Source organism: Glycine max, chromosome 9 (genome assembly GCF_000004515.6).
Source record: "Glycine max cultivar Williams 82 chromosome 9, Glycine_max_v4.0, whole genome shotgun sequence".
NCBI classification, from domain to species: domain Eukaryota; kingdom Viridiplantae; phylum Streptophyta; class Magnoliopsida; order Fabales; family Fabaceae; genus Glycine; species Glycine max.
Genome location: NC_038245.2, coordinates 34,813,091 through 34,824,700, shown reverse-complemented (window position 1 = coordinate 34,824,700; position 11,610 = coordinate 34,813,091). Strand labels below are relative to the sequence as shown.

The 11,610-nt window shown below is 34.2% G+C and overlaps 1 protein-coding gene across 1 annotated transcript; it reads left to right on the top strand.

Annotated features, from left to right (window-relative positions):
- The first annotated feature begins 6,514 nt into the window (after positions 1-6,514).
- Positions 6,515-11,227, top strand: LOC100780901 (protein NLP6). The gene is made up of 5 exons (XM_003533134.5): positions 6,515-7,015; positions 7,673-8,244; positions 8,488-8,535; positions 8,666-9,602; positions 9,882-11,227. Exons 1-5 carry the CDS (start codon positions 6,772-6,774, stop codon positions 11,051-11,053), a joined length of 2,973 nt encoding a protein of 990 aa, XP_003533182.2. The 5' UTR covers positions 6,515-6,771; the 3' UTR covers positions 11,054-11,227.
- The last annotated feature ends 383 nt before the right edge of the window (positions 11,228-11,610 follow it).

Here is an 11,610-nt window from a genome sequence, read left to right as displayed (position 1 = left end):
AAAGTAATAGAACTGGAATAAAAGAGAAAAGGTTGATTTAAGGATGAATGCTCTCCTAGAACTTAAGATTTTTGCATCCTAGAAAAACCATATTTTGTTTATAGCCCAGCCTCATTACAAGCCAAGAAAAGTCTTTTAGATTCAATTTGTGTGTTTCTGACTGTATGGCATGAGATGAATTGCAAAGATTGAGAGTTGTGTTGGTTGTTGATTGAGAAATAGCCTTAAACACTTGTGCTTGAGAGAAACAGTGACCGTGAGGCATTGGCTTGTTGAATCTTCCTTGATATTTGTCTTGCTTGCTAGCTTATTTCAATTGTGTGCCTAATTATCATGTTCATATCTTTGAAAAGCTGCATATCTTGTGAAAAGCTGTTGATTGAAGCATTGTATGCCACTTGTGTCATGTTATTGAATGCTTGGAAACAAACACAATTTTGAATAACCACTATGATTTTGTCACTTGAGGACAAGTGAATTGTTCTTTCTTTGCTTGAGGACAAACAAAACTGTAAATTTGGGGAAGTTTGTTAGTCGTCATTTACGACTAACTTTTGTATAGAAAAGTTTTATAAAATGTTTGTCTTCTCCCCCAATTTATGGTTCTTTTTGTAGGTTTGTACATATTTTTAGGTTTAGTTTAATTTTGTTCAGTAGAAATGCCCAACATTGTGAATTTAATGTGTTTCAACTTCAATTTTAGGTAAAAAGGATGAAATTTGTGAAGGCTAGCAATTGGTGTCTCGCTAAGCGAGGCTTGTGCGCTTAGCGAGAATCATGCGCTAAGCGAGGCACTCAACCCGCTTAGCGAGTTGGGAGAATCTGGAGGAGAATCTGAGAAGCATCTGCGCGCTCAGCGCATCATCACCATCGCTCAGCGAGACATTTGTCTCTTCCTGCGCTAAGCGCGCCTAGCTCGCTCAACGAATATTCACTAACTCGCGCTAAGCACAAAAATGGCGCTAAGCAAGCCTTCGAGGACAGAAAGCCCTTTTTAAGGCTGAAGTTGGAAAAATCAAGGATTGGTTTGATAGAGCGTGGATTGGAACGTAGAGAGCATAACAGAGGCGCAAAACAGAGCAAGGAATCCAAAAACCTTAGCTTTCAAGAGGATCTTAGGTTTATGAGTAATTTCTAGGTTCCTAGAGGTGGAGGAGACATCCCCACTACTGTGTAATTTGTTATTCTCTTCTTAAACCCTCATCTTGTAACTGAAAGGTGTTGCCTTGTGATGGAAGGCTAAGTATCTTTGTTGGGAAATTCTGATGGAACTTGATGTAAATTCTTAACTATCTATTTAAAGTTGTTTTATGTGTTCATTGCTTTTATCTGCACTTAATTATTGCATGCTTTTGGTATGATCACCCATTGGTGTGTAAAGTTAGGATTTTTAGCATTGGAAAATGTATTAATCCTTAGAACTAGATAGAGCAGGGCTAGATAACTGCATTGCTAGACATAGAGTGCAGGGTTTTAGTTTTTGATATGTTGTGATTGTAATGTTGTTCGATTAGGCTAAGTTCAATGAGACATCTGCGAACGAGGTTTAATTAGAATCAATCCATTCACGCGAGGAATCGGTGCTTGGTATTTTAGTCCTCAGCATAGAACACATAAATAAGATTAAATAGAGAAAAATATTTTAATTACATCAAACATTCAGTAGAAGAACCCAACATTTTAATCATCTATTTTCTCTCCCGTTTTGACAACCGTATTTGTAGTTCTTTTAGATTTACAACACATACATCTTTGATTTAATTATGTTTACATGGCTTTATATCAATGTCTGCTCGTTGAATGAAACTTCACCAAATGAAACAAGTTCCCTGAGTTCGATACTCGGTTTCTTACCGTTTTATTATTACTTTAACGACTCAGTACACTTTCCGATAAAGTTCGGGACTGTCCTTGAGTTCGAACATATGCATACCTTGATCCATTCATTCTTCAAACCGTCACCACATCCAATGCATCACATAATATTCACACTCATAGGCTCCGGCTTGTACATGACTTTATATGCAATATGAAAATACCCAATTAAGCTTGGTCATTCTTTGTTACACATGATACTGATTTCAAATTTCCATAAATACAGGGATTACGACATACCTTTGGTTCAATCCATTGAGGTGGAGGTTCATTCTCCTTGCCTTGCAAAGTAGTGGATATTTTCTTCATTGCACTAAGTTTGAAAATAACAAAAATCCTATATAACATGTGATGTTATGACTGCTAAACTACAACTGATGACCAATGCTAAATTTTATAAGCTTGCCAACTACCTATTAACTGTAGCCTTAATGTGAACATCAGGCTTTCTCTATACAGAACAAAACCATATTACAATATTCTCTCGTGGACACAACACCAGAAGTTGCCAATGTGCCCTGAAGTCAACAAAATCAAATTGACCATCAAATAAATGCAAACACATTGATAACAGCCACATCAATTGACTTACTGACTCAAGTAAGGTCCTAAGTAGACTTCTCGATGTGATTCCTTGACCCACGTTTCTATGTACTGTTCACATTCTTGATGCGTGTCCTTTGTGCAACGTATAGACTAGGGCTCAAGGAAACCATAAACTGGAGCAAAACCTAAGCTTGTACTCCAATCATTAATAAACCTTTTTTAAAGACGGTAAACAATATTGTTAGCCAAATATAGAGTGGACAATGACAAAAATGAATTACAATAACATATATAATTTACTTACATCATCCACAGTTGTAGTATAGATATGTTTAAACATTTGTCATCTAAAATGATTTTAGTTACATCTGCATATGTGATGAAAAAACCATTTGTGGAATTAGGTATCCCAAATTTCGCCCTGTCCCATGACAACTCCATTGGCTTTTGGTAAACGACATACAACTTCCTAACCAACTCTCCGAGAGGATCAGCTATGGCCACAACATTGGCCTAGTCAAGCTGTTCAACAGAATTCGGTGGAGGCTTATTGGGTACCAACACCACCTATCATAATACCAATTAGTGTACATGTAATTATGCATGACAAAAAATACAAGGGATTCATAAGGGATAAAAACAACCTCATCAGTTACTTTTCTAACAAGATGTCTGGGCCATGCGATGAATGTGCCAACGAACTGATTGAGCTATCGAACCTCTGATGTAGGATAAGGGACCTCACGTCCGAGTGGTGATATTGGACAACCTTCACCCTAACAACGTCATCTGCATAACGAACATTGTGTATGGTGGATGAATTGTTGTACACTTTTCCCAAGGCCACTAGCAAAGTACTTTCATCTTCAACTAAGAACAACCCCATTAGATCCACATCAACATCATAAGGCTGTTTAGGAAATCCTTGTGCCTCAAGTGCAGCGCAGCTACCCTTTATGTTCACACGTGCAGCTAAAGGTTGCATTTCTGGGGCCTCAATGGGGACTGAGTGATGTGATGCAATATGAGATAACTCTATTTTTTCTTTACGTGGTGGAGGGACGTTGAAACAGGCAATGACATCAGTTTTTTTAATAAACAAATTAGTCAATTAATTAAATTATATTTTCTGACAGATTTGGTGACGAGGGTAATTGCTTATTTCAAATTAAGTAATTAAGCAACTTATTTTCGAATAAACAAATTACTAATGTCACTAATAACCCATTAAACCATAAAAAATGTATTTTGACGTTGATAATCAAACAAACATTTCCATATCTGAATCAATTTTTTTTATTCTTCTTTTCACCTTTTGAATGTGAAAACCATAAAATAATCCTTTGGTTGCATCGTAAGAAGCCATTGTCCGTCATTAAGCAAAAACTTCTGATTATTTGGATGCATTGTGTGATTCAGTATCACATGACCTTCATATATTGCATTTTATTGACTTTCTATTTCATTGAATAAACTGAATTTTTTTTATTCTTAAAAGTAAATTTTGTGATAGGTTTAATTTGCATAAAAAAACACATCTCAAAATTTCACTCACGGTTATGAGGCAAAAATATCAGACTTATATTTTACTAGTAACTATAAAAATTTTAAAATGCCAGTTAAAATATTCAAGAAAAAATATTTTGCTAATAATAAAAAAACAAATTATAATAAAAAAACATGTTTGAAATTGTTAATTTTGAATTATCGTAAAAATTATTTTAACTACTGAAATACTTTTTTGATGATGAATTATAAATATTTCATTATATTCAATATTGATAGAAAAAATGAAGGTATCGATTAAAATAGTTAAATAATTAATTTGTTTCATTGGATGTTTGATTAAAAAATATTTATTTGATTTGAGATATAAGTTCATAAAATAGTGAAAACATATGAATTAATAAAAAGGGATAAAAATTTGTCTTAGTGAATTGGTAAAGTTAACTTTGGGAGTATTTTTGTGTGTGTAGAATAATTAATAGCAATGAAATTTCAACTTAAAAGACTCATGCTAACTATTCAAACTTTGTAATGGGTTCTTTGTGTGCTGTCACCTACGACTACAAGCACCGGCGGAGTTACATGTTTAATGGGGCCATTGTTCCAAAAAATTAAATATTTTTATTTGAATATATTGAATAAATATTTTTTGTCCCAATAAAAAAATAAATCTTATTCTTACAAGATAATTTTTTAATAAAATAAATATAAATAGAGGTAAAAAAAATAAAAGAAAAAATAAATTGATATTAATTTTACTCATCTTATCTTTTTAAATTTTATTATTTTTAATTTTTTATTACCATTTTTAGTAAAACTTATATAATTTTTTGTTTGAGAAAATATTAAACTATTTTTTGTTTTGACCGAAAAAATGTCTGGATCCGCGACTTCCTGCAAGAATTGAACGGTGATATTTGATTAACACTTTTAAAGTAAACTGAAGTGGAGAATAATAAGAGAAAATAGGTTCCAACTTGTGTTTTTCCTTTTCCAAAAAAAAGAAACGCATCTTTTTATGTTTAATTTTGACACAACACAATGAGCACACATTGAGGAACAATGTCAATGAGTAAAGATGATATAACTTTTATACATTAGATGTAAATCAATAGATAATACACTGAAAAAATTTATGTTAGATTTTATAAAATACATTTTTAACGAGGTTGAGAAATTTTAAGTATAATTAAGTATTGAATCAATAATCAATTAATCTCGTGAGCTTGAAAATAATACGTAGGGATCTCACTATATAGCTAGAACCTAATTACGGCGATTAAAAAAACTATAATATAGGCCAACCAATAAATGATTGATCATGAACCAGAATCTAATCTTTGACTTGCAACAATCTTTGAATCTCATACACTCAGCTATGTCCTGTCAAATGATAGAGGAACAGTTAGTTATCCACTCCACCATACAGAAAAGCAATGGAGGATGTATCACTGTTTATATATTGTGGACCAGGATTCCTTTCTTGCTGAAGAAAGATCCCAGTCAATTTTATCTGCATAGTTACATTTGATTCATCAATCACCACCTTAATATCCATATCTTGTCGAACTATTAATTTCCATATCTTTAGTCCAACAGTTAAACAAGGTGAAGTTCACTCCTTGGAGAATGAGATTCCTAAAGAAAGTTTCTTACTCTTTATTTTATTATTTAATTTAGACTTTAATTTCTTTTTGGGTGAATAAAATTTGATTCAAGATACCCTATAGATATTACTATGTAATTTGCATTCACATAATAAATAATGCATGGTTGAAAGAAAAAAAAAGCTGAGAAACAATATAGCTGAAAAAAAAGGTGTCAATTTCGGCTTTGACAAGATCAAAGCCCTTCTTTTATTCAAATGTTTTAAATTTGATTTGATTTTGGCCTGGTAGTTCTTGAAATGTCATTTATAAATACTACAATAAGTCATTGTTAGGACTAGTAGAATTAGAATATGGTGATTTGGGATATGCATAATCTCACTTTCCTTTAATTTTTCATAAAAAAAAAATAAAAAGGGGAAGATTTTGATGGAAAGGTATTTTATTTCATCCACAATAGTACAACTACAAGACAAAAAATTACCAGTTACATACTTACTCAACACAGGATGATAAGGAAATATTAGATTGATTGATCGGTTAAGAAGAAAAAAAAAGAAAAGATCTTAAATTCAATCTCTTCTATTAACAAAAATTAATAATTAATATTTGTCGATATAAAAAGTTAACATTCAATGATTATCTTAACTTTTTTTTATGTCAGTATCTTCTTTGATAATCTTGCATAAATTTTCTTTTGTTATTTTCTCTATTACATAATTATATTGTACCATGACAAAAAATAATAATAAATTTGGCACATGTAACCTTCAACTAACCTCACATGGATAAATATCTAGCTCTGATACAATATACCATCATTTTTATTTTCTTAACCCCAACATGTTTTCCCTCATTCCGTATGCATTAGTAAAAAATGTTGAAAACAATATCAAAGAAAAAGACAAGTACCTAGTGGTCATCTTTTTTTTTTTTTTGCAACTGGCATTTGGTCCCTCCCATCAATGAAAATTTGTTGTCTTTCTTTTATAACATTATTATTATTTATCCAACCATTCAATCACCTTTTGTCTCAACAAACAAGTGGCATAATATGCATAGTAAACATTTTATTTTGTTGCATATTCTGATATTCTCCACCTTCTGCAATTTTGCTCAACCAGATTATTTTCTATTGTGTAGTTCTCATTTCTCAACTCCCATCATCATTACAAAGTTCCAAACTTAATCACTCTGTACACACCAATTTTCAAGGAAAAAGCATCATAGTGAAAAAATGTCAGAGTCCAAGGATGAAAATCCTGACCTTCCTCCCAAGTCAAAGCCACAGGAGGAACATGGTTTTGCCATGGATTTTGACATTAGCCTGGAAAGTCTATGGCCCTCGGATCATATATCTTTGGTCTCTAACCCCATGTCTCCTTTTCTCTTTTCCACTATCTCTGACCAACCTTGTTCTCCTGTCTGGGCTTTTTCTGATGCCGAAGATGAGAGGCTAATCAGGATTGCAGCTTCAGCAGGTATCTCTTTGTTAATTGCCACAGTTTTCTATTTTGTTGTATGTCTTGGTTTGTTTCAGTTTGGATGTTGAATTGGATATTGGAGTTTTCTTCAACTTTTTAGGACTTGCTTGATTTCAAGTTGACTATAACTTGAATAGTAACCACTGTTGATTGTGAAATTTAACAAGGTTTATGAAAATTGAAGGAATTTTAACCTTTTTTTATTATTATTTCCATCACTGTTCTTGAGGCTCTAATTTGTTGAGAATATTGATTATAAGGCAAATGAAAATGCATCAACTTTGCGGCATGTATCTGCCACCTTGGATTAAAGATGAATTTTCTTTTTATCTCCATCTTATAAATTAAATAGTTAAACTATAAGGCTTCATTTTTGTGTAATAATTTCTTTATACCTTTCATTTTCTTTCAAGCTATCTCATATTTAGAGGCCATAATAGCTTTGTCAATAATTCCTACTTTCTTGGGATGTTGACTATTGCCTGCATAAGATGTATTTTGGCATTTGTAGTTGTTTATAAACTTAGAAGTGTTAGATATAATATGATATTGAGCTGAAACATAACTGTACAAATAATTCATAGTTTATTCCAATGACATCTGATGCTAAACATGAGCTTTATATTTTTTGATGACTGAAGTTACTGCTTTCAGGTAATACAAATACAACAACTGAAAATCTAGTTGAAAATTATGACAACAAAAAAACTGTGCCACCCCTTGTAGCCATCCCAACTTCAGAAAATCCAGATGCTTATTGTCTAATCAAGGAAAGAATGACACAAGCGCTTCGCCACTTCAAAGAGTTGACTGAACAAAATGTTCTAGCTCAGGTTTGGGCACCTATGAGGAATGGAAATCGGTATGCACTTACAACTTCAGGCCAACCATTTGTTCTTGATCCACATAGTAATGGACTCCATCAGTATAGAACAGTTTCCCTGATGTATATGTTCTCTGTGGATGGGGAGAATGATGAGATCATGGGACTTCCCGGCCGAGTTTTTCAGCAAAAAATTCCAGAATGGACTCCCAATGTTCAGTTTTATTCTAGTAAAGAGTATCAGCGCCTAAATCACGCGCAACATTACAATGTCCGCGGAACCTTGGCCCTGCCTGTGTTTGAGCTTGCAGGACAGTCATGTGTGGCTGTAGTGGAGTTGATAATGACTTCACAGAAGATTAACTATGCTCCTGAGGTTGATAAAATCTGCAAAGCCCTTGAGGTTGGATTTCTTTTGAACTGTACTATTTAATATAAGCTGCATGCTTTGCTCATATTTGGTGAGTTCGATGTGATGGTTATATCATATGTATTATTATTAATATTAATATACCCTTAAAGATTGATCTTCACAAAGGTAACTGCCATGAGATTATTTGACTCTTGTTACTAACATGTTGGAAAATGTATCTGATTACAAACATTTTTTACATTCCTGAGTTACCTTCTGTCAGTTTCCATGCAGGCGGTTAAGTTGAGGAGTTCAGAAATTTTGGAGCATCAATACATTCAGGTCGTTTTCTACTATCATGCATCCCTATCTTGTTTATTTTCTCAAAAATATTAGATATATATGTAGTTCTGTGACTTCTATCGTACTCCTCTATTGTCACAGATATAACCTGGCAATTCTTTTAAACCAGATATGTAACGAAGACCGCCAGTATGCATTAGCCGAGATTTTGGAGATACTGACAGTTGTGTGTGAAACTCATAGTTTGCCTCTGGCACAAACATGGGTTCCATGTAAGCATCGGAGTGTCTTAGCACATGGCGGTGGTCATAAGAAAAGTTGCTCAAGTTTTGATGGATGTTGCATGGGGCAAGTTTGCATGTCTATAACTGAGGTAGCATTCTATGTAATAGATGCTCATACATGGGGTTTTCATGAGGCCTGTGTTGAGCATCACTTACAACAAGGTCAAGGAGTTGCTGGGAGGGCATTTTTGTCCCACAACATGTGCTTCTGTGGAAACATCGCCCAATTCTGCAAAACTGAATATCCCTTAGTACATTATGCACTCATGTTTGGTTTAACCAGCTGTTTTGCAGTATGCTTACAAAGCTCTCATACCGGAAATGATGATTATGTGCTAGAGTTTTTTCTGCCTCCTGGGATCACAGACTTTAATGAACAAAAAAGATTGTTGGGATCCATATTGGCAACAATGAAGCCACATTTTCAGAGTCTTAAGATTGCTTCTGGCATTGAACTTGAGGAAAATGCTTCAATTGAAATCATAGAAGCAAGAAATGAAAGAGTTAATTTGAGGTTTGAGTCCATTCCAATTACTCAATCTTCTAAGTCACCACCTAGACATGCCTCGCCAAATGTGGGGGAGGGGCTGCCACTGGAGCCATCAGAACAGAAAATAATGGCATACTTTGATGGTATAAATGATGGAGGGAGTCTTGGTGATAATGCAGGTGGACACATTGATCAGAACACTTCCTTAAAGATCAAAACCAAAAAGAAACCCTCAGAGAGAAAACGTGGAAAAGCTGAGAAATCAATTAGTCTTGATGTTTTGCAACATTACTTCACAGGAAGCCTTAAGGATGCTGCAAAGAGCCTTGGTGGTATGTTATGTTTCATTCTCTGATTTAACAGTTAAAAATAAATGTTTTTTGTTATCTCTACCAAGGTGCTAGTTTGATCTACAACAGTAAAGTGTTCATGAAATATAGTAACTACCAACAATTCTGCCATTATCATATCTAAGTTTGCTACTTCTTAGAAACTTATAGTTATCAAAGAATATATCAATCAATAAAAAAACACAAAATTGGCCATTGTCTATTACTAGTAGCTTTCATTTTTATTAGTAGCAGCTCATACATAATATTCTTGCTATACAGTTTGCCCTACTACAATGAAGCGCATCTGTAGGCAGCATGGGATATCACGCTGGCCATCTCGAAAGATAAAAAAGGTTAACCGTTCCCTGTCCAAGCTCAAGTGTGTTATTGAATCAGTCCATGGTGCTGAACGAGCATTTGGTTTGAATTCTCTAAGTACCGTTTCACTTCCCATTGCTGCCGGTTCCTTTTCTGAGCCATCCACTTCAAACAAGTTCAACCGCCAAACATCATTGACCATTAGGCCATCGGAACCTAAGATCAATGAAAAGGATTTTGATGCGTCTGGAGCATCAGAAACAAAAAGGCAGGCTGCAATGGAAGATCAATTCCTTGGACTTGAAGCAAGGGCACAAAGTCCTGAGAAAGTGATTAATGATAGAGGAGTGGCCACTCAGGAGATTGGCACTAAAGGCACAAACAAGTTTAGAACTGGAAGTGGCTCAAGTGAAAGCAGTGGAAATCCTACTCCTCATGGTTCATGCCATGGTAGTCCCCCAAATGAAATCTCACCTCCTAAAGATATATTTGTAACAGGCCACAGTGAGAAATGTCTTGTGTTAAGAGGATCACTGGGGTCAACAACACTGCACTCAACTAGTACACCGAACTGCACAACTGCATACCCTATGCCTCACATTGTAGAAACGACAGAACCTCAAGAACTATTTGGAGGACAGCTACTTGAGCGTGCTGGTAGTTCTAAAGACTTGAGAAATCTATGCCCTTCAGCAGATGCTGTTTTGGAGGATCAGGTTCCAGAAGCTTACAAGATGAATCCTCAATGTTCTGACTTGCCTCAAATGCAACACATGGATAACCTTAATAACACTCTGACACCTTTTGCAGTTAGGAAAGAGGTGAAGAGTGTGACTATTAAGGCAACATATAAAGAAGATATCATAAGGTTTAAGGTCTCTATGGACTGTGGTATTGTGGAACTGAAAGAGGAAATTGCCAAAAGATTGAAACTAGAGGCGGGAACATTTGATATCAAGTATCTGGATGATGATCATGAATGGGTTTTGATAGCCTGTGATGCAGACCTGCAGGAGTGCATGGACATCTCAAGATCATCAGGCAGCAACGTAATCAGGCTTGTGGTGCATGATATACTGCCCATTCTCGGAAGCTCTTGTGAGAGCTCAGGAGATTGGAAAGGTTGTATATAGTTTGGCTTGTATTATTCAATTATTGAGATTCTTGTAGTTATAAGTAATAGCTTTTTTTTTGTGATAAAATAATAGCTTTTTATCAAAAAAAGAGAAGAAAAAAAGTTTCTTACATGCGCAAATTGCAAGACACATATTATTGGATTTAAAGTCCAAGTTTTATAATTACTATCATCCAACATTATACTATATTGTTTATGACGTTTAAAAAAGTAGAGATGGTGTTGAAGGAATATTATTTTGCCGCCAAAATGTATAATTTAGCATCAATTTTTAACAAATTGAGAACAGAATGTTTCTAACCGTGAAATTTTTTCGACAACAATATGAGATTTGCAAGTCAACTCATTTGGACTACTTTAACATTGCGTTACCGTTCTTTTTTAAAAGAGTGTAGTTTGTATTCATGAAATTTTTTTATAGTTTGCCAATAAAAATATCATAAGTTCATAAAAAATATTCACTTTCAAGATAAATATTATAAAATTTAACAAAATTATCATACATAATTCCAGATTCGATAACAAAATTCCAATTAGATAAAATTATCATACATA

Coding starts and splice junctions, on each gene's coding strand:
- LOC100780901 (XM_003533134.5), top strand. CDS start 6,772: ATGTCAGAGTCCAAGGATGAAAATCCTGACCTTCCTCCCAAGTCAAAG. Junction 7,016..7,672: donor CAGGATTGCAGCTTCAGCAG/GTATCTCTTTGT, acceptor TACTGCTTTCAG/GTAATACAAATACAACAACT. Junction 8,536..8,665: donor TGGAGCATCAATACATTCAG/GTCGTTTTCTAC, acceptor CTTTTAAACCAG/ATATGTAACGAAGACCGCCA.